The sequence below is a fragment of the Zootermopsis nevadensis genome, unplaced genomic scaffold (genome assembly GCF_977971745.1).
Source record: "Zootermopsis nevadensis isolate Lab colony 2312 unplaced genomic scaffold, Znev_1.0 Znev_ptg000009l, whole genome shotgun sequence".
NCBI classification, from domain to species: domain Eukaryota; kingdom Metazoa; phylum Arthropoda; class Insecta; order Blattodea; family Termopsidae; genus Zootermopsis; species Zootermopsis nevadensis.
In genome coordinates, this window is record NW_028259141.1 from 6,604,263 (window position 1) to 6,629,151 (window position 24,889).

Below are 24,889 nucleotides of genomic sequence, written 5' to 3' on the forward strand. Positions count from 1 at the left end.
TTCATGTAGACCTATAGACCTACTTTCTCCTTTTGTCTACTGCCTTCATCAGGACGTACAGTTGCGCTAAAATTAAATAAACAATGGGATCCGATTATCGGTTTAAATGTTAAATGTGATTCTCAGTGCAAAAATGTACTTCCTTAAACAGCATTAACCAGTTTATCATTATAATAAGGAAATGTGTTTTCTTTGCGGTACAGACTGAATTTTTAAATATAATAAAGTCGAAATTGTGCCTCAAAGGATTCGTTCTGCTGTTTCTAGCCTACTTCCTGTTATAGCCTGCTCTTTAAAAGACAAAAAAATTGAAGAGATAAACAGCGAAAGGAAGAAACGATATGAGACGAAGATATAAAACGATACAGAGCTAAAGAGGAAATAATTTTTTTTACATCTGTTCTACCATTGATACTGTATTCTATATCTGTGTATTTTTGTTTTAAAGATTTTGTTTATTGACATCTATTCAAAATTTCCCATTAAACAATTTATCTTCCACCACGAGTAAAAATATTTAATTTACTACTCACACAAAGTCGACATAACATAACGTATCTGGAGTGAAAATTAAAATGAAGACATAGAATCCCCTCGACAGCCAAGCGATGTTGGAGACAGACGTCACAAAAACACCGCCGCCATCTTAAATATTATTAGTTATAACAGAACGCTAAGTGGATCATATGTGTACAAAGAGAACGAGGTTAAGAAGCGACTACATCCAGTTCTGTCTGAGTATGCACACTTTAACTGTGCTGGAGAGAGAGAGAGAGAGAAACTAGTACCAAGGCGCCAAAACGTCGAACATTCCAATCCTCCGCAAATACTTAAAAGCTGAAAGCTAGCCAGTGTTAAATTTGGCTCCATTTGATCTATAATTCTCTGAATTTTTTCCATCTTTTTACCACTAACCCGACAAACGTCAAATTCCACCACCATGAAAATTCGTACTTTTAACACGTCTTTAATGCCAGCCCAGGGTAAATTTAGAACGGATCTACACATCAAAATCTGCTTATCTCAACTACAGACCACACGATTCGCTATCACGAATGAACATCTACGTGCGTCTTTTGTTTTCCGACTGCAACTTTGTAAAAAAAAAAAATGGTAATAAGTTAGTAAAATTACAAATGTAGATTGTCATAGAAGCCTTTTTTCGACACTAGCTTTCGGTTTTTCATACGCAGACAAGAACAGACAATGAAAATAAAACGGACCTGAACTTATTCTTTCCTTATGTCTGCAGAGTTGTCTCAGAATGAGTAGCAATTACGGTCACACTAAGGGATGTTTCAGTACTGGCTGAGACAAGCAGACGAAAACAGATGGTCTGAGACCCGGACAATCACAAGGCTTCTGAAATCTCCAACCGGACGTGTCATATTTGAATGTAGCGGTATCCATATTAGGATGTGCTGATTACTGATGACAGACAACTTCTTCAGACAGCTGCCATCTTCCCAGTCGACTAACTGCGTTTGTGAATGGCAAATTCCATTGGTCGTCCCGCCTGAAATAATCAGCCCTACCAGAGCGCTCCTAAAGTGTTTTGAAAGTTGTCATGTCATTAAATAACTGTTTATTTTCAAGATGTTCTTGTACCTAAATACAGACATCTTACCATAACTGGAGCTACGATCGAGTATTTTTTTTAGATTATTTAATGACGTGTCAATTATAGGGTCCTGGCCTGTCCGACTGGAGGCTGTAACGTGATATTTAGAGTTGTTTCACAAAATTTCGCGAGGTTTTATTCAATCTCTCTAAGACGATCATGGACCAAGGCGCTGAAATTGATCAAGACGCTTTCCTTTATGATCTATAACTAACCACATTCATGGATGTGCTTACTTTTCCAGCACCTTCGACGGTGCAGTCTGCAATTTCTGTTTTACAAAGAGCGTCTTTAATGTGCCAACAGCTGGCATCCGAGAATTGAAAATCTCCGAGCAATAACACAATAACAGAGCAACAACGTTTTCACTTCCAAACGCATTACCATTAATGTACCTACTTTTATCAAAAGGACGGACGGGCACTGCCTGGGAACCTTCGTAGCCGTAAATTTAATGCATGTGTCTATCATTATCCCTGCTAGCGGTTATTAATATATTCGAAACTACCCTTCATATCTGCATTTCGTCCATTCTTAACTAAAGGACTTGCCTTGCCGCGGTAATAAAGAGAAAACTTAACATGTTTACCTGGTATTGATGATTAAACAAACAAATATTAAACGTATATAATGTGCAGGATCGAAAATAAAAGACACGCATAGAAAATACCGCTGGAAAACTCAATGGAAAATACCAGTTGGGATAACAATTTGATGTGAGGATAATATTAAAACGGATATTTAAAATAATGCGAACAATCAAAATTCTGCCGAATGTCAAGCTTTTGTAATGACGAGTGATAAAATCCTCAATAATTATTTCCTGTTGAGAAATACGAGGAGACAACAAATATGGCCGTCTTCTGGAATGTTGCGCCGCGTAGCCTCGTAGAAATTTACCGACGTTTCATTCGTGCTTACTGCCTCCATCATCAAGGCACAAGCCACGGCCCTGAAGATAGCAGCAGTAAGCAGCTACACAGCGCAAAATCACTCAAGACAGACATCTTCATTCTCGGCTCTACAGCGATCTGAATTCACACCGAAGAAACATCTTTGTCGGTGCTACACAGAGCGACAGTTAGCAGATATCAGCAGCTCTCGAATTGTTTTTCTTTTTATTATGTTGTATCTCTTTCCGTTAAATCGAAGGACAATATTCATCTCCAGAGAGGACATGGCGAGAAAGTGGAAAAACTCATCAACTTCCTGGAACCCACTTTTAGGACTGAGGTTAGAATATACATCTGCCAGGCAATAACTACCAAATAAAAGTAATAAACACATCGTAAGTGTAGTAAAACTGCCGGAATGACCTTATGATATAAAAATGGCAGAGTCGAATTGAGGTCAATGGTCAAATGATGGCGCCATGCCTGACCTATGTTGGCGATAAGCAGCTGAACTTCAGTCTATGAGATCAACAATTTTTTACTAACATCTATGGGTGTCCGATTCCAGCCTTAATGAGAGGTGCAGACAGCGAGTGGATCGGTAAAGTTATTCTGTAGGGATTTGTCACAATTACAATAAAACTACGTAGGTTTTAACAAGTCATTGACCCTCATGAATCGATAGAGTGAAAAAGAATCTGCTGTCCACACTGAAGTTTGTTTGTTTGTTTGTTTGTTTGGACAACAGTCCCACTCACAAGAAAGTATGTAACTTGTGTTTCATTTATTAAATAGGCAAAAGATGATTGGAGGTAAAAGGTAATGTTTAAGACGTCCGTCTTCTGGGATGTAGTACCGTGTAGTCTGATAGAAGCTGACCAACGTCTCAGAGGTACTTGCTGCCTCCATCATCAGGACAACAAGGCGCTAAAACCCAGAAGATAGACACGTTCATACCAACCGCCGTGAGAAACTCAAATCCTACAAAAGGTAAATTTTCAAATTAAGGTACCCAAGGAATCTTAAATTCATGTTTTGGCCGATTTAACCCCGGGAAACGAAACCCCGCCCCCCAGAAAAAATCATTGATCCCATTAGCGGTATGGAAGCGGTGGAGAACGAAATCCTAACCATGGTAAAAATCAGACCCTTGTCATACAATTCAAAAAAATTGTAGCTTAATAACTTCGCTCGTCTACGTGTTTATGACGAATGGAAAATAGATTATATTTTCAATTGAATAAAAATTTTCTTGGATATTATCCATCGTCTAGTAAATATAAAACGTAAAACGACGTTTCGGAGATGGGACTCTATCTCCGTATTCAGGTTCCTACACAGTTGGGCCCACTAGATAGACCTAATCCCTATCTCCGGAGATAGGGATTAGCTCTATCTAGTCCCATCTCCGAAACGTCGTTTTACGTTTTATATTTACTAGACGATGGATAATATCCAAGAAAATTTTTATTCAATTGACTCTTCTACATCGTCAAGAAGTTTTAGATTAGATTATATTTTCATTAATATTTTCTTAGATTTAGCTTCTTTTATTTTACAGAAAATATTCAACAGTAAATTTGTAACCGATGAAACACGACACTATTTGTCCAACTCTTTACATAATGGTAACTAAATATCCAATTTCTTTCAACGATCAGTAGTAACTCTTTATTTTATATTTATGGGTTTCTTATTATTCTCAGTGTAAACAGGGATTATTTCCTTAAACAGCGTTAACAAGTTGATTATTATAATGACAAAGTGTTGTTTTCTTTGCGGTACGAATTGAAGACAAATATTATTTAGATGAGTTTCGACTTCAGGGTCAACGTGTGAATGTAGGAAACAAATGACAGCAAAATATAGTTTATCCATTGTTTTTATTTATCAGTATCGCCTTGTTCCACTTCAACTGTTTCCGACACGTGGAAGATTCTAATCTCTGCCAATTGCATTGATTCGCTCCTTCAGTGTAAAGGTCAATTGCAGTCATTTGTTTGTCGACAACTGTTCATAACGGAGATGTGTCGCGAGTAGAATTTCTTGTGTGGCTGATAAACTGACTATAATTTTGTACTGTGATACTGTAAGAGGAAGAATTGGGGATGAACGATCACTACTTCGATGTATCTGAAACGAATCTCATATTGGTGTTATGAAATTATTAATGCAGTGAGAGAATCATTATATATTTGTCGTAAAACCCTTTGCAAAGAAAGCACAACTACAAAGATTAACTGTTTAATACTGTTTTAAGATATAATCCGTGTTTACAGCGACAATCTTATAAAACCCATAAAAACAGAATGAAGATTTGAGGACTGTTGAAGCAGGTGGGACATAGTTTACCAATGGGCTTTTAAGGGTTTAACTCCAGTTTTAATCTGGCGGCTGATTTATTTAATTACATTTTCCCTACATGATATATCAGGAATCAGATGTTTATATACGACTGAGTTATTAATAACTGAAGATGTATGGGGGAGTGGAGGAATATCTCCACTCTTTCTAGACTTCTGCACTAGTCACTTTCACGCAGACTGGAGTTGGGCCTAAAGAAAACTTCTGAGGAAAGGATGGATGTTTAATTTTAGTGGACAATCCGATGGAACACTACACTAGGTTAGAATGGGGATAAACCTATCTCTTAAACCCAGATGTGGAATAAGTTCGTGATAAAATATTCCCAAGAGGTTATTGACTTTGTAATTTTGGAAATAAAGCAAGAAGATTAAAATAATCGATAATGTAACAAACACTAAATATAATTCTTGTAAAAAGAGGTCTTTGTTGATTTGAGTCTACATATTTTATTACGCAAATGCAAAATTAAAAAAAAACAGAATATTTATTTACAAAACAAATTATAAAAAATTGTTTTCTTATGGAATACTCCGTAATAATCAATCTTTAAGATTCTGTTTATTAGTAAAGCATGACGTTAAATAACAGACATTTATAGAAATGACAGTTCTTGCAAACACACAAGGATTCAGCTGAAATGCTAATGTGCGATTAAAGTTTCGGTTACAACATTACATTCAACTCACATTCAGTTACTACAAAGCCTTACGAAACAGCGGAGTGTACAATACGTTTGCAGGGTAATCAAATCAGGATGGGCGGAAGATGTAGAATGAACGGGACTGAAGACAAATGGATACAAAATTTCAGTCGGAAAAGCCAGACGGTAAGAAGGAACTTTCTCTAAAAAAATTTATAAGTTGCCACAAAACGCAGGACGATAATCAAACCGAGATCATGACGTCATCTACGATTATAATTAATTTCATTAATTACTGCTGTAGTAAATGATAAATAAAGCAAGCTAAAATCAATTTATGCAACTTATTTTTCATGTCTATCCAAACAAGATAAAAAATTAGATTATGTAACAGTTTTGTCAAGTACTGGAGATAAGCTCTATTATGGCTCGACAATGTTCAGCAAAACTCTCAAATAGTGTTCTCTCTATTTTAAGATACCATCGATTGCAAGATGCAATTTTGAAATCGCTGTAGGTTTTCAGGGAAAACAGTCGAAATATCTATTCTTAGACGCCTTCAAATGAATAACGCAATCATTTTCAGAAGATTTAAAATGTGAAAAGTGCGTCTTTCTATCTCCGGAGATAGGGATTAGCTCTATCTAGTGGGCCCAACTGAGTAGGAACCTGAAGACGAAGATAGAGTCCCATCTCCGAAACGTCGTTTTTTACGTTTTATATTTACTAGACGATGTATAATATCCAAAAAAAAAAAATATATTCAATTGACTCTTCACCATCGTCAAGAAGTTTTAGATTTGATATACTCTTATCTAATTGTTTCATGCTTGTTTTGGAATATAAGAACGCTCTATGTCACATCAGATTCGCATTAACGCACATTACTTACTCCCACCAAAGCAGCAATGAACTAGACAAAACAGTGTTACAAGCCAGGAGACTATAATCCATAGAACCAGTCTGTAAGCTATACAAAACACGTTTTACACGGGTACAATACACAGAACCAATCTCCTTCAATCACGTGTTCTTTTTGGTAAGGGATTGTACAGAAGCTATAAGTAATAAAGAATGAATGAGAATGGTGATAGAATGTTGTCATTACTACTTTATTTGCGATTATAAAACAAGTTGGAACATAAAAAGAAAAAGTTAACAGTGACATTGTTCGGAAACATAACTCACTTAAGAGAGATGTAGTTATGGACAGATCGAGATGTCTTGATCGATATTTGTACTTAAACCTGTATCCATATGTCTGACTTCACGATATGTGAATTTGTTATCTACTGTCATGAGACCTCCACGTATAGCAATGACCACTGTTATAAATTTAAACAAGCGATTACTGGCCGAAATTCGCAATTCTATTCTCTTTCACATAACCACTTTCCAGTCACGCACATTTCGTATTGTTTACACTTCAGGGTTGTACTACGTGTAAGTTTCATCTACAAATCCTCTAAACGGATTTACATTAAATTTCGCACTAAATTATTTACACCATATTTCCCAGAAAATTTCATTTTGTGGTGTACTGATACGACATAACCTCACTTTACTAAAATTCAAATCGAATTTCATTGACGGTGGTCTAGCGGTTAGAACGCTGGCCTTGTAATCCTGGGGTCTCGGGTTCGATTCCCGGCGGTGCCCGAATTTATAACTTGTGTTGGGCAAGGCCGTGGTCTAGGCAACACGGAGTTTTCCTCCGGGGGCTTCCCCGGTTTCTCCGTGGCATCCCAACAATTACTCCACTCACACACAGAAGAAGGCAATGGCAAACCACTTCTGGATCATCTGCCAAGAACGTATATGAACAGGTCCCAGTCCGAGAAAAGGATGGAAGGATCCTGTTCATATGGACCTGTCGTCAGACAGAACATTTTTTAAAAAAAACAAAAACAGCATCACGTTGAAGTTTCAAATAATTCTACAGCTCTGAAAAACTTAAATTGTAATGGGGGTATTAATAACGCTTGGAAGGGGATATCAAAATTTCTATCGCAGAGATTATAGGTTAATGCGAGTTCAAAGTAGCATAAACCACGGTTAAATCAAGACTGCTCATAACTGTTAGATCAAATGAAAAACACTAATTTGCGTTGGTTCCAGACAGCAAGCGAAATGACAATAGAACAACGAAATACTTTTCAACAGCAAAAAAACACAGAAAGAATATTCGAAAGACAAAATTAACGAGTCTGAAACAACAAGAACAAAAATGTTGAGACGTGTATAGAGACATCAATGAATTTAAGAAGGGCTGCCAATCTACAACTTGGTAAAAAGAAATTAGAATGGTAACCACTGAACAATTACAAGAATACTTTTAACAGGTGTAAAATTTACTTCAATGAGCTATTGTGAACATAGTCTTTTAGACACATCAAAACGCATAGAATTGAGCTATTACTATATGCTACAAGTTCTATTGTTTTACGTTGAAATTGTTACTGAAAAAATAAACGGTATATATTGGCAGAAAGGATTACGAATCAAATCCCAGAAATTGACGAAAGCAGAAAGTAAAATATTACTTTCTGAGATTCATAAACATACCCATTCTATTTTGAATAAGGGCGATTTGGCACACCAGTGGATTGAATCTATTATGGCATCTAATTATAAACGGGTGATAAAGGATAACTAGTTAATTATCAAGAGATGACCCACTTAAATTGCACGATCTTCTGAAAAAGTCAAAGAAAAATTATACAAAATTATACCCAATATTCTCCAAATTTTAATTCAGTGATTTCACAAAATTATAGAGAATAATCGGTGTAAATTCTGACTTACAGAAAAACTTCTAAGATAGCCTTCTTCTGGGTTGTTGCGCCACGTAATCTGGTGGAGGTTTACCAACGTTTCAGAGGTCCTTGCTGCCTCCATCAACGGTACGAACACATCGCCCTGATGATGGATACAGTTGGCAAACGTCTAACAGACTACACGGCGCTAAAACCCATAAGACATATTCAGATATTCTGCATTCGTCACATACTACAGAAAACGTTGACTAACAGCCTGAGCAATGGAACAACAGACCTGGTATAGAAAATTACATAAAAAAAATCATAACGAACTATAAAATGCCTTTTTGGTTGTCGCTGTCATCAAATCGAAACCTAGCAATGCTCTACTGTTGCGGTAAGGGGAGGTAAGTTCTTCCGTGGCCTTGAAGCATTCAATTCGGTGACCGCTACTGTAGTTAACGTGTGCACGTATACATAAATACGCAAGCATCTTTGCAGTAACGCATTAATGTGTGCCTTACGACGCTGAAATGTATAAAAAAGATTCAGAACAAGACAGTTGCAATTTACGAAGGTCGTCTGTGTGTACGTTTAAGAGGGAGAAAAAGCTGTTCATGGGAACATGTAAACCGTCAGTTGGGGGGTGGGGTGGGGGTCAAAACCGCGCAAATGTACACCAGCATTCTAAAGACTAACAATTCACACACCACTTAGCTGATCTGTGTTACGTTTCTGTGTTGATCTTCGTAGCGTGGGAGACTCAGTTTGAGTTAGTGCCCTAACACTGTACTGCATTTTTGTGTAAAGGTTCGAACCATGACAAATCGATTATGATAATACACAATACCTTGGGGGTGAGTGATGTTAAAAGTCTCAGAAACTCTGCAAAACAAACTACATTCCACTATCTGTTAGAACAGTCACGCAAGCTAACAACGCTAAATACATTTACACGATTTGTCTTATTTCAAGCGCTGTCCTTATGACGTCACACGCTTAAGTGTAACAAAATGTAAAACTTATAAGGGATACTGCGAGGAATTTAGAATTTAGCTTAATTGTTTCATAGTTTACAAATATATAAATGAGAAACGCGGGGTTATTGGATGTTAAAGCAAGTGGGAAAAAAACAGTTATCACCAGGCTTCAAAGGGTTAAAAGTTGTTTGTCGAATCTAATCTGAATGTGTATTTCGGTTCACCGATCCAATACAACGAACTTCTCCCTTCCAGCAAGAAACGAGCATTTGCCTCGTCTAAACCTCGCATGTATTAGCCCTTGTTTCCTGACGAGTTATGACTCAACACAGCCCAACCTTTCGGGTTTAACCAACTCCACGAAGCAGAACATTACATTTTTTATTTTTACCTTTGTTTATTTACTATAGATGCCAGTGGCGCTCAGATAATCTGTCTGTGGACACTTACTGCTATTTGCCATGATGCATTGATAAAATAACACAATTTCTATACTGAAATATTTCGCTGATGTCTGTCTGGATGACACACATGCAAAAGAATATGTGAACTAAAGATGAGTCATGCTTTCAAATGCTTACTTACGCCATTTCAAATCCGCTTGCCTGACTATCGATTGATCGTTGCCAATATGCCAAGGGCAAAGCGTTCAATGGGTGTCATATCAGCTGCAGACATCTGTCTATACAAGATCTTTATTGGGACACATCGATCTTTTCCTCACGAGCAACGGACCAGCTGCTGACAGTCTCTAACGTCTGTTCGAATAAATCTTGGGACTTTGTGGCAGTAATTCGAAATGGCACCTGTTTTTAGCACAGGACAGTAGCATACGCTCGAATTGCAGCCGGGGCCAACACAAGAATTGTAAATAGTGGCATAACTCGACGAATTCTAGCCGGGGCTAACACAAGAACTGTAAATAGTGGCATAACTCGACGAATTCTAGCCTGGGCTAACACAAGAACTGTAAATAGTAGCATAACTCGACGAATTCTAGCCGGGGCTAACACAAGAACTGTAAATAGTAGCATAACTCGACGAATTCTAGCCGGGGTCAACACAAGAACTGTAAATAGTGGCATAACTCGACGAATTCTAGCCGGGGCCAACACAAGAACTGTAAATAGTGGCATAACTCGACGAATTCTAGCCGGGGTCAACACAAGAACTGTAAATAGTGGCATAACTCGACGAATTCTAGCCGGGGCCAACACAAGAACTGTAAATAGTGGCATAACTCGACGAATTCTAGCCGGGGCCAACACAAGAACTGTAAATAGTGGCATAACTCGACGAATTCTAGCCGGGGTCAACACAAGAACTGTAAATAGTGGCATAACTCGACGAATTCTAGCCGGGGTCAACACAAGAACTGTAAATAGTGGCATAACTCGACGAATTCTAGCCGGGGCCAACACAAGAACTGTAAATAGTGGCATAACTCGACGAATTCTAGCCGGGGTCAACACAAGAACTGTAAATAGTGGCATAACTCGACGAATTCTAGCCGGGGTCAACACAAGAACTGTAAATAGTGGCATAACTCGACGAATTCTAGCCGGGGTCAACACAAGAACTGTAAATAGTGGCATAACTCGACGAATTCTAGCCGGGGTCAACACAAGAACTGTAAATAGTGGCATAACTCGACGAATTCTAGCCGGGGTCAACACAAGAACTGTAAATAGTGGCATAACTCGACGAATTCTAGCCGGGGTCAACACAAGAACTGTAAATAGTGGCATAACTCGACGAATTCTAGCCGGGGTCAACACAAGAACTGTAAATAGTGGCATAACTCGACGAATTCTAGCCGGGGTCAACACAAGAACTGTAAATAGTGGCATAACTCGACGAATTCTAGCCGGGGCTAACACAAGAACTGTAACAAGGAACTGGCACAGAAATCGTACAGACCCATGATTATTCGAATACACACGACTCCTTCAGAGTAACCGAAATTTAACTGATTCCTGACTTACTTGACTCTTTGTTAATAACTTATGGACCGCCCTCTTCCTCTAACACACGTTCAGATTATATTGGAGCAAATATTGACTCCATCCATGGATCAAGAAACTTCTTTAGAATCTAATAGTAGCTCAGCTAGTTGAGAAATACCACGATGTTTAATAAACCCGAAAGATCATTAAGAAAATCTACTATTGGTTCCTATTCTGAGCCAAGTGAACCCACGACATTTATTTCAAGATAAATTCTAATATTATATTCGTATCTACACGTACGTTTTCCAAGTGGTCTCTCACATTCAAGTTTTTCAACCAATTCATCGCATTAATTTCTGTTCTTTCCCACGCGAGCTACATGCCCTACCTATCTCACCATCAATCATTTGATCGTCTTGAAATATCTGGTGAAGAATACAAATTATGAAGGTCTTCATCATGCAAGTTAACAATCTTCAAGTTAAGCGCAAAATTTTCTCGTTGTGTGTACGGCAATCGAGCGCGACATTCAGGCCCACACAACGCTCGAGACCCAGAGGACTCTAAATCTCTGACTTTAACCCTTCCAAGAGCTGAGATTAAGCAGCTCCTGTCCCTTCAGCTGACTACGAAACGCACAGGATGACACGAAAGAAAGTTAAAAAGAAGATGGCGTGAAACGTAACAGTTTGTACACTCGATGCTATTTCATACACTAGTCTCATCTTGTCTCACCCGGCGCCTTGCTGGCGGGACGTGAGACGCTTCGTCAAACAACAACTGCATATCTCTCTCTCGCAAATATCCCGAATCCCTCCCATCCTCTCTCACTGCACTCCAGGGGTGACCAAATGCGAGCAGGTACGCCACTTCATACGCGTGACACAGTCCACATTTTTAACCCTTCATTGAAAGCCATATTGCCAACACACTCACCATGTTAATTCGGCTTTCGTGGATCGGCCACGTCTAATATTGGGAAATATCCAACGTTTCGACAAAGAATGCAGTTGCTATCTTCAGGGTGAACCGCTACCTACTGCTTGCCAGCAAAAGGCTTCCAAGAACGCCCAACTACTATAAATTAACACTAAAGATGGTAACTGCAATGTTTGCCGAAACATTAGACCTCAGTCCCGTCAAATCTCATTGCTTACTGGCCAAGAAAGTATAACAATTACTTCTAGCAACAATAATACTGTACAAAGATAACAATAATGCAATTAAATATGGATTAAATGAATTTTGCCTTGCTACATAAGCAGGTTTGAGTTTGTTGGAAAGATCCATAATTAAACATGGAACAAGCAAGAACTTTGAAGCGTCAAATAGGGACATGGACACCCCTGCATATGGATGTTAGTGGTGGTATCGCATACACTTACATTACCATAAGACTACTTGCCACTTGCCAAGAAGCGACACCGATGTCTATGTATAGACGTGCATATTGCATTCTATTGCAACAACGACATAAGATCATTCTTGGAGGATTTTATCAGGGTCGGTCTCTATTATTGATGGGATAAGCCCCACGACATTTTGAATATTCTGTCATGTCTCAAAGCTATATCAAAACTCGATAGTAAGTAATCGATTTAAGTCGACAAATACATGTCTGAACTCTCTGCACTTGATTTATTCCAAACCTTCGATGACAGATACCAAAGACTAATAACCGTGTCCACAAGAAAATAGCTGTCTTCTGGGTTGTTGGACCATGAAGCGTGGCAGATACACTGATGATGGGGGCAGCAAGGACCTCTGAAACGTCGGTAAACTTCAACCAGATTACACGATGCAAAAACCCAGAAGACAGCCATCTTCATCTTCATCCTCATGTTCGCAAGAGATCACCATGGATGAATACAATCCTACTGCTTTAAGATCCATTTTAATATTATTCTCCCGTCTGTATAAATTAGTTCAGGAACAGAATTTTAAAGGCATCGGCCACCGGCTAATTTGCGTGTTAAGTTGGAAAATCCGACGTGTGACGTCACGAGGACACCAGAAGTAGAAAACACTAGAAGGAACTTCGTCTACAAACAGCTTTAGTGTCTGTGTCGAAAACTTCAATGTGTGTGATTAATTGTGTAAACAGAGTACACAAAGAACCTTCCATTATGGAACATCCCTTGAATAAGCCTTTCCTAAATTGTTAAAAATCACGGATAGATTCCCGACAGATCAGGTGTTTTGTCTTTGCCACAGCGTGCAGACCGGCACAAAATCCCACCCAACGTCTTACCCAGTTGGGCTATTTCTGCCTCACTACTGACCCACATCCAATGCCAATCTTCACGGCGTGTTTCTCAACTCGAAAATCATAATGGGCACTATACGTACCACCTGCTTCAGCATTCAACAACTCTCCAATTCGTATTTATGGGTTCCTTAATTATTCTCTCTGTTAACAGTAATTTTTTCTTTAAACAGCATTAACAAGTTGATCTTTGAAACGGTGAAGAGCTGTGTTTTCTTAGCGGTACGGACCGAATCCTTAAATATAATTTAGACTAACTACGGCTTCAAAGGGTTAATTAAGACACGGAAGAGTTTTATGTCAACATTCTTATAACAGGATCTGCAATTTTAGTAAACATACTCGTTTATGACCGTTTTATTTAGTTCTTTTTTAACAAATTTTGTTCTTTCCTGTGCATTTCCGTATCCGCTGTAGACTTATCACTACTTTGAAGTAAACGTCTGGTCTCAAATTAGTGACGTTTCGGATACCGTACATGAAACACTTCCAGCGACCCGCTTTCTTGTGGACAGTCGGCCGATGATTGACGGCTTTAAATCGTCCTTTGAACTGACAGAACGTGTACACACAGATTTAAAGTTTCCGACATAAGCGTAAATCTCCGATACTGGTCTTCAATAATCCGTCAATGTTTCTTCAACCTGTTTCTGACGGCATATAAACTGACTCTAACAAAACAAGTGGATATAGACTTGTGTAAATGTTGAGATTTATCTTACGGTCTACGAGGCGTTATCCTGTTAATTTCATCTGCTATCACCTGTCTATGAACTCAGGTCCACCGGGTCAACCCAAAGTAGTTTACAAAAAAATACATTTCGAAAAAAGGGAAATGTTCAAAATTGTATTAGCGTTGTACAGTATGAACAAACATTTGTTATACGCCTTAATATATTTGTTTTAGACTGGGGGTGGGGTTGAAAACCGAAGTACCATCGCCATGTTACAATATTCCTCATGAGAAGCCTGAACATAGACTTTATTTACGATAGGCGCCACGGTAATGAGAAAAGTTAATCTTTGTAATTGCAACTGACGCGTTCTTATACTAATATTTTCTACTGGTCTCACTTTAAGGCTCCCGATTTACGGTTATACTGAAAACTGTCAGTTCGCTCGCTCCTGTGTAAATGTCCTTCCTTCACAGCTACAAAAATACTTTTAAATGATTTTTGTATCCATATTTTCTGAACAGCAGTTATTTATTGAAGATTATGTAGGTATATTTACGCTGATGTTGGTCTTTTCGAGGCTGAAACGCAATGAATCTGTAGGCAGATATCAAACTTTCGGAGGAACGTACTACCTCCATCTTCAGAGCTGAAATGAGGACCTCAAATCTCATACAGGTATATAAGTACGCATGCGTGTCAGATTTATCAGATTATTTAATTATATGAACGTTTCTACATTGATGTAGACGCACATATAATGAAATTAGCACTTGGTACTGGATTAATTTTCTGAAGTATCCTCTGGAGAGATCTTGCGGCATGGTAACGAACTTTCGGGTTCCAAGAAAGCATAAATTTCTATACTACCTGAACGACTATAAGCTTCTCAGGAACTTTGATCCATGGAGTCAGGAGACATTAGCAACACTTAACACAATGTATACTAAAGTGAGATACGTATATGGAAATCCTAACAGACTTCATGGCGTCACAACCCAGAAGACGGCAATCTTCATAATCGCCGCCATGACAATCTAAAATCCAAACTCAGCGTTATCTGACCAAGCACGTTTGTAGAAATTAATACACCCAGCATAAAAGATTCAAGTTTAATAAGCTATATTTGCATTTGATTGACGACATAATTTTTAATGTATTTTATTTTCAGCACATTTGGACGTAAATAAACCCTTACGTTTAAATGACATTCAAAAATTGAGTCCGTACCTAAAGGAAAGAACAACACTTCATCATTACAGCGATCAACTGGTAAATATTACTATACAAACTGCACAGTTTCTCACTTAACGCATCCGGTACATATAGTTACCACTTGGTTTTAAAGGGTTCAGAAGAGATTTGTATTACCTTTAATACAGGATAATAATCAGACCTATTGCAGACCTAAGGCATTTTAACACAGCAGATTTAGCTGCAAGTATCCGCGTAACAAATTAATAAATGATTTTTATCACACTGGTGCTGAACATTATGAGAATTACGCGCCAACTTATAAAGACTCGTGTAATTTCTTATTTATTTTTTATTAGTGTTCTGTCTGACGACAGGTCCATATGAACAGGATCCTTCCATCCTTTTCTCGGACTGGGACCTGTTCATATACGTTCTTGGCAGATGATCCAGAAGTGGTTTGCCATTGCCTTCTTCTGTGTGTGAATGGAGTAATTGTTGGGATGCCACGGAGAAACCGGGGAAGCCCCCGGAGGAAAACTCCGTGTTGCCTAGACCACGGCCTTGCCCAACACAAGTTATAAATTCGGGCACCGCCGGGAATCGAACCCGAGACCCCAGGACCAGACCACCGTGGCGTGTAATTTCTTATTGGCTACCGATAAATGAACCTTCATGATGGCGACTGTCTTGACTGCTTCTTAAAAAACCCCAAATACATGGGGAAAAAACCGTTTAGGTAAACATTTCACTACTGAAAGCGCAGCGCTTTAAATTAAACTAGAAACTTAAAGGTCCTATCTCTCCACTTCACTGCGGTTTCTGATTCAAATCAGCTGTTTGTCTTTCGAGTTTTCAAAACATTACAGAGAGCCACTCTACAGCACGAAAGAATGTCGAAATCCATTTTAAGAACAACTTCTAAGCGAAAGGAAATGTAAGAGCCAATTGACGGTATCTGACAAGTAAATTGGGAAAATTATGCGATCTAAGTTTACGTTACATAAATCTATGTAAGACCTCTCTCTCTCTTCTCTTCGCAAGAGACTTCTCTATTTTGTGAGTCTCCTCAGATGAATAAATTTACGTTCCAGCAAACACGTCAGAAGAATTGGAACTGGCAAATAAAATCAGACGGAATTCCGACGTCACAAACTAAGTCTTAATCCTTAGTCATTATTAGAAATTATTGTCCAATGAAACATTCAAATTATTTTGTTTTTGACTTTGGCCTCTGGCAAGATCCATGAACTGTCTAGCAATACACAGTGACGTACAATTACGTCTGGATACAGTGTGTTTCGACAAAAACTCACTACGTCTCAACATGTCTTATCTACCTGTACTGTTATCTCCATGACTTAAGCTACTTTAACATGCAATTACTTCAAACTATTTTTTTTGTAGTGTTCTGTCTGACGACAGGTCCATATGAACAGATTCCTTCCATCCTTTTCTCGGACTGGGACCTGTTCATATACGTTCTTGGCAGATGATCCAGAAGTGGTTTGCCATTGCCTTCTTCTGTGTGTGAATGGAGTAATTGTTGGGATGCCACGGAGAAACCGGGGAAGCCCCCGGAGGAAAACTCCGTGTTGCCTAGACCACGGCCTTGCCCAAACACAAGTTATAAATTCGGGCACCGCCGGGAATCGAACCCGAGACCCCAGGATTACAAGGCCAGCGTTACTTCAAACTATGTGACTCTCTAAATAAATTTTGAAGAAACGTGCTAGAAGAGAAGTTCAAAATAATGCTACGGGTATAGAAATTGACACACACAATAAAACTCTATCATGTTTGTATGAAGTCAGATGCCATGAGGACACCATTTAGAGCTCATGTATAGATCAGAAACGCCTTCAAAACTTTGGCTGTAAACTCTGAAGTAAACAGACCACTTGGAAGACCTAGACTTAGATGGAAGAATAATATTAAAACAGGTCTTAGGGAAGAAGGGTTAGAGGGTGTGGATTGGTTTCATCTGGCTCAAAATATGAGTCGGTGGCAGAGTCTTTAGCACATGCTAAATGAACCTTCGAGTTTCACAAAGGGCAGGGAATTTCTTGATTAGCTGATAGTACCATTAATTTATCAAGGATAATTCTGACGTATTTAGTTAGTTACACCACTGTTGCTCTCTCTGCGCTGCCCCCGTTGAACTGCAGTCGAAGAGGGCCTGCCAGTTCATCTTACACACTAATTAAAGATTCTTCATTTCGCAAGAACTGTCACAGGGCGAGAATTCGTATCTCATTACATACCAAGGTCACACTAATTAAGGAGGACCATTCTTAATGTTTTTTATTTGTATTCAAAATATATTTATTTGCCCGTCCATCAACCTCCAGTTGACTGAAATCATTTGATATGAGTCAGTAGAAACACAACATATGTGATAATTTGGCTTACGTAACTATTTGGTTATTCGTCGTCCTCATTTCGAAGATACGTCAGAATATGTAAAGATATGTAAGAAATATTATTAATATAAACAATCAACTGTACTTTCAGATCCTCCAAACGGGGTCTTCCCTTCAGTTATTGATACTAAAACGTTGTATGTAATTTAAATTACACTGCGAGCATACATTAATTAGTTTATTATCCTTTATTTAATATTAATGACACGATGCCAGAAAATGTGTGTCAACAAAATGACTGAATAACAGGAAACTATTTTTTTTACGCTTTTAACATAATCCAAGATCAATTAGTATTAAAAAGCTATCGATTATGTCATATTAAGGGAAGAACACAGATATACGGTGTTTGAGGACAGGGTGTGAGTTCAATATTTGAGCCGAAAGGGGATAATGTAACAGAAAACTAAGTTAGAATTTTAAATATTGGCATTAAACTTAGTATGGCAGTATTTGGCGACATTTTGAACATATTTTAGGGGGAAATTTCGATGTTAATTTTGGGAATGGTGCAAGCTGTGCAAAGTGGAATTCGGGTATCAACTCAACATTTGCTCCAAGACCCAGAAAGACTAGAAACCTCGATCGGACCGCAAAGAGAACAACGCTTCATCATTACAAAGACAATTTGTTAACATCGTTTAAGGAACTAATAGCTATTTATTCTGATAATCATACAAAACTCACAAATTAACTCTGTGGAGAAAGTACAGAGTTACTTAATGTTAAAGTAGATGGTACATATAGTTACCATTCGGCTTTAAGGGGCTAATAAACACAGAGTTCTGATGTTACGTACAGGTGAAACGCTGTGTTGGCTAATGCGCTCACGATTAGGCTTTATGGAAATAACTCGATGAATCAGTCAGCTGTCCATGCCAATCTGTCTAAGTACCCATCCTTCTACTTGTTTATTCCGCTGTTTGGCAAGTCATTCAGATCTGGAGTAGCGTAGCTTTCTTTACCCCGCCTGCTACTGGAATTCCAGAACCTCTTCTGTCTCAGCTAACTGGAATGCACGCTACACAATACTGCTGGACCAGACACAAACCAGATGGGAGACATGAATGCGTGATCTTTGCTTTTCCACAGTCACAAAGTGCCGCGTCTCCGAAGCATGATGCCAGATCAACTACTGGTTATCGTTGCCTTACTACATTCATTAACAACATCGAGAAAGCCCTTCTTGAGAAACAAATAGCACGCTTAGCAAATCAAGAAATTCCCCGTCTTTTATGGAACCAAGATTCATTATTGTTTTTACAGAAGTCTACCATCAGACCACACACCCAAAACGTATTTCCATAAGAGTTGTTTTAGTATCCTCCAGAGTGGTCCTCAGGAGTAAAACACCCATAAAAACTATCTTCGTTGGAAAACTTCTCTTATCGCATTTTCATCGCCCTGATGATGGAGGCAGCGGTAAACTTCTACAGCACTACACAGCGCTACAACCATCTTTTGGCTCAGAATTTAGACTCGTTCTTTACAAGACTTGAAATTTATTTAGGAGGAGAGGTTGGGCAAGACATCTTAAGACGTATCTATCGCACGTATATCGAACATCGATTAAATTTTATACGAAATACCTTTATTAATACTCAGAGAAGAAATGTGCAATTCGGACTACAACCATTTGATCAACTTGTGTTAACATATTTATTTATATAAACATTATTTAAATTATAAAAGTGAGACGTGAATATACGACGAGAGGGAGATTATAACGGAATTATAAACCTGCAAAGCGAAAATTTTGAGGAAAAAAAAAATGGGTCTGTGGAAAGAGAATTTTGAGGCCGATGTAGGTTCTGGGTTTCGTAATATGCAAAATGGAGTACAGAAGACAAATATCTTGTTAGATCGAAATACGCTTCACAGAAAGTCACAGCTTCCAGCGAGGTCATCCACGACACTGAATGACTTCTTGGTGTCTTCGGGGTATAAGAATTTAAAACTTCTTTTAGGTTCTACACTGATACATCAGCTTCGAGGTTGGAGTTTTCTGACATATTTCTTAAATATCCTAGCTATTTATAGTTCGCGACTGTAATCTTGAGACTTACGGGGGTGCATTCCTTGCAAGTCTCAAGATTACAGTCGCGAACTATACTTTAACATTTTCAATATTGTGATTAAATTCTTTATTAATGGTGGACATTCTATCAGTGTTAGCACTCCGACTAAACTTTCAACTTCATAAGTATGGAATGCACAAAGCCACGATAGAGACAAATTGAGGAAGGTATCGATAAGGTGGTCGAGTTCGCTCATCAGCATTTCTCGAGACACTACGTGTGGGTTATCTGGCTCACAAGAAACTGGGCACGCTCAATGTTGTATGCGACAGTTATCGTTTGGCGGAGCCTTTAGGTTGAATTCTAACCGGCGGAGGGGTGGAGGAGGGGAGGGGAGGGGAGGGGAAGCGAACTAGTTCCAACAATACATTAGTGGAATTCTACTGCATCCAGCAAGTGGCACTGTCCATGTTGCCGAACTATTATCTACCCCATCCACTTCTATGCGCCAGAAATAAGAACGCTGAGATAACCAGTCTTCTTTCTTTATTTTCCATTCTAAATTCAAGTATAGAAGAATCAATTAAACGTGATTAATTTTCTTTTTTTGCAATAAAATATCTGAACAATGCAACTACAAGTACTGTTATACAGTAATCATGGAAGCGTCTACAATTTGTGGAACGACAATGGTCCAATTACTGTATTTAGTTTATTACTTTTTCCAGACTTTAACTTATTTCTCTTTATTTATAATAAAAGTTGGATCTACGGAAATCATCAAGTTCATACTCCAATTTACTGATTTCTATAAAAATCATTATGAACGTCGTGTCAACAAGAACCACTTCCCTACCATCAGAAATACTAACATGGCGGCCGTTCGAGCTTCAGAGTTACGAATATAACCAGAGTTTATTAAAATTTAAAATTATATCGTAATATATTCCTCGAAAACGAACATATTTTCAGGAAGTAATTTCTTTGTAGAATGTAAGAAAACATGGCTGCAGGTGAAATCTGTAACTAGCCTTATTAAACTACAAGGCAATCGAAAAGATGTCACGTATGCTTTACCATCAGTCCACGAAGACTGAGAAAACTGATTAACAAGTTTAAACCTGTTTAATTCAACCACTTGTCTTAAAATAACCAGAAGCTAAACTGGAAAATTAAACACACAAGATTCAGACCTGAAGATGGAGGCAGTTTATTTCTCCGAAACAGTGACATACAACCAGAGAAATATGTCACAACGAGCCAAAAGGCCACAATCTGAAATCATGAAGCCGTGGAAACTTCAAACATCACTTAGACGGGTTTCGGCTTCAAAAATTTAACAAGAATACAGGACCTTAGCGTAACTTTATGGCTCAAGGACATTGAATTTCGGCTTTACGCAATGAAAACACAGAAAATAGTTCTTTGTTGCTGTGGAAGACACATCTGAGAAGACATTATTTAAGCTGATCAACCGTGGGTTAAATCCTGCATTAGTTTACACTGCCATAGCACAGTTAAATGTTAACTGTGGGTTTGCATCCAATATTCCGCGATATTTCCACCAGACTTCGAAGCAATAACGTCGTAAGTACACTAATCGTCTTATTCTGAAGCTGATACGTAAAATATAACTATTATGAATGTCAACCCCCATTACCATAGTCGCATTTGACGGTGTTGAGGTTGTACACCCATCCATCGATTTACAAATGTAATTAGTTTGATTAAAACTATTCGTAAAGTGCAAATTCGTAAATCTAAAGTGAAAGTCCCACTAACTTCAACGTAAAATGATGATTTATACCCCATCAAAACACCCAGTATTTTTCCTGCATACTTTGGAATATTACACAATTATAAAAATAAGATTAGTATTTCTTTCTTACAACCCTTATTACCTATTTAACCCTACAAAGCACAAAACTTAAATCATATGTTCACATTATACAGCAGTTAGTGTGTAAACATCTTAAATTGTATCCCTCCGCGTTCTTTACAAACGAAGCCTCCGCCCTCGGACGAAAGGATGGTTTTTCTTTGTAACAAAAATGTCGTTCGTGAATTGAAAAAACAGGTTTTAATTTACACGGTTCATTATAGAGAAAATTTGTAAATCGAGGGATTGTTTGTAATCAGGTCAGTGACGAATTTCGACATGGCGTTTTCTCGTAGATTACGTGGAAACGCCATGTCTGTTACATTGGGTTTGTCATCTACTTTGTGTGTTACCTGCAGGAATCAACATGGAGACGGTAGTAACGGCGCAGAGGAATTCCAGCATTCGACCAACCTACCGGACGGAGCAAAGCCGCTACACTGCCTGCCCTACACACGCATGACTTCGCTCTACAGCAGCGGTTCTCAACCTCAGTCACATGACCCTTTCTTATTGGCTCGCGGGTCAGCGGGATTATAAAATGAGAAATGGGTAAAAGGGTACAAACTCAACTTGAAACCAAACACGATTATTGCTTCTGAGACTATATTTTATATCGTACAAGTCTTAGAGCAAAATAAGTACTTCAAACTTAATTTCATGCCTAAATTATGTAATCATATTGTGAGGTTAGAACGATGGCCTTGTAATCCTGGGGTCTCGGGTTCGATTCCCGGCGGTGCCCGAATTTATAACTTGTGTTGGGCAAGGCCGTGGTCTAGGCAACACGGAGTTTTCCTCCGGGGGCTTCCCCGGTTTCTCCGTGGCATCCCAACAATTACTCCATTCACACACAGAAGAAGGCAATGGCAAACCACTTCTGGATCATCTGCCAAGAACGTATATGAACAGGTCCCAGTCCGTGAAAAGGATGGAAGGATCCTGTTCATATGGACCTGTCGTCAGACAGAACACTAATAATAATAATTGTGAGGACTTTTCATTTGCAACAGGTGGTTTCAAAATCGCATGAGTGGGTTGTTTCGTGCTGTTGAGATTTTAAACCTAACTATACGATCCTTTCATTTAAATTAATTACAGGATTTCCACAAAATAGTCGAAATTTCAAATTTAAATACTTCTCGAATAAATTTAAATAAAATATGACGAGAGCCTTCTACTGGTCCACATCGTCACACGATATTTCTTTCTATGTCTAGGTTTTCTTAAAGGTTTTTTCCTTCCGATGTTTCGACGAAGATGTAAAATTCATTTCTCATTATTATCTTTCCGTTCGTGCTACGTGTTCAGCTCATAGTATTCTACTTGATAGATGAGCGAGATATATCTGTCTGTCATCCGGTGAACATGACTTCTACACTTAACAATATTCCTTAACGCCAAGAATTCAGGTTCTCAAGGCTACAAGTGTGAAGATGTCTGTCTCCTAGGCTGTTTACCTTTCGCAGCAATGCGTTTCGTACGCAGGAATGGTATAACCTAACAAGGGACGATGTCTTGCGCTTGCGCAGGACTACGCCCTTCAGTTGTATTACGCTTTGCACTATTTTTTTGTTTTGTTGGCCATCTTGTAATGAACCTGTTTTTGCATGCATAGCCTTCAGTGTATTAGTACATCTTTTGTGATCATATAAAGTACAGAAACAAGAAATAAAAATATAGAGTCTAGGGTGTGCAACAAAAGAAAGGCTATTTATTGTTGGTCCTGCGAAAGTACTACAATGCACATAAAATAATCTGTGTACGAAGAAAATGCAGAGAGACAAGTTTGAAAATGTTAACAAAGGGCAATATTTCTTGGTTTTTGAACTTTTCAAACATCAAATAAGGAGATCCCCCCAAGTGGCGGCTATCTGGGGATTCCCCAATCAATCACTTCACCAAGGAGATGATAGAAATATGAAACTGTAAACGGAAATAATAATTCTGATGTTAATTAAGCTTTTGTTTTAATACCGAAGCTGGACAAGATGGCTACCAAGTATCGAGAATACCTACGAATATACTGAACGCAGTGACGGACAACCGACAAGGGGTGGCTCTGTAGTCTGCTGTGTTGGACGTGTGGTTAAATCTGTCTCGTATTTTTAAATCTTTATTCTGTAACGGTGTACTTTTATTTAAAAACTTTTCTCCAATTCGTGTTTGTGACGTTATAGTTTGAGGCTCTTATCAAAATGATAATCTATTTCAAAACTAGCCCCCACGTAACAAGATTTCTTCGTTCAAGTACGCCTATGCGAAGCAAATGCCTGAAAATCAAAATTCCTGACATCCAGCCACGTTAATAAACGTGAAAGTGAAAGTAGTTTAGACTTGCTATTGGCAAATTACTGGGTCGTTTTTTCACCACATAGCACACAGTGGTCTTGTTATTATGAAGCACAAACAAGTTATGACTCAGTGCCACCTAGTGACCTTCGAAGAGCTAAAACAAATTCCTGGCTTCAATATCATTCCTGTAAAAGTAAAGTAAAGTTTGTCCCACTATACGCCAAATAGGCGTTTGGGGGGAGTGGAGGTATAGCTCCTCTCTTCCTTGACCTCGGCACTAGATGGGGGTGAGTGGTCAGCATCACGCCCTGGCCGGCTTTACCCCCGGTAAAGGACCCCGGTACCCATTGTAGAGGAGGCTGGGTGGGCCCCAGAGCCGGTCTGGACGCAGAGGCTAGAGGAAAATCCTCTGCCCCCGTCGGGGATCGAACCCCGGTCGTCCAGCCAGTAGCTAGTCACTATACTGACTGAGCTATCCCGGCTCATATATCATTCCTGTAGAAATGCTAAGTATTCTACCGATTTGATCTTGCTGAACGATTTTCGGGGGCGTTGGCGTCCTAACTAGGGATTGTTTTAAAATTAGTAAACTCTATGTGAATCTGCAGTACATAAAGCATTCGTCTCTCAGGCAATACCCGCCCGTCCTCTTGGTAAGGACAGACTGAGAATAAAGCCATTGGAGTGGTAAATATTATAAGCTTCAGACAGAAGAGAAAATTTGTTAAATGAATGACAACAACATATTTTGAAGTGACACCAAGCGTCAACATATTCTGTCTTGGTATGGTTTGAGTTTCTCACGGCGATCATTAGGAAGATGGCTGTCTTCTGGGTTGTAGCGCCGTGTAGTCTACATTTCGAGCATTTGCCTTGGCGATAACTCAAGATAGATTGAGGACGTACACGTCCATACTTGCAAACACTGTAT

General features: G+C 38.7%; 1 protein-coding gene across 2 annotated transcripts in view; it reads right to left on the minus strand.

Moving 5' to 3' along the window:
• The window catches only part of LOC110826856 (uncharacterized), a 102,904-nt gene that overhangs the window by 71,697 nt on the left and 6,318 nt on the right, over positions 1–24,889 (minus strand). Inside the window, exon 1 of one of the 2 annotated variants that reach the window (XM_022057917.2) lies at positions 22,017–22,124. The exons of the other annotated variant lie outside the window; for it this stretch is intronic. Coding sequence (XP_021913609.2) covers positions 22,017–22,068 — 52 coding nt within the window. The 5' untranslated portion in view covers positions 22,069–22,124. Of the gene's footprint in view, positions 1–22,016; positions 22,125–24,889 lie in introns of those variants that run through there. 2 annotated transcript variants of the gene reach the window in all.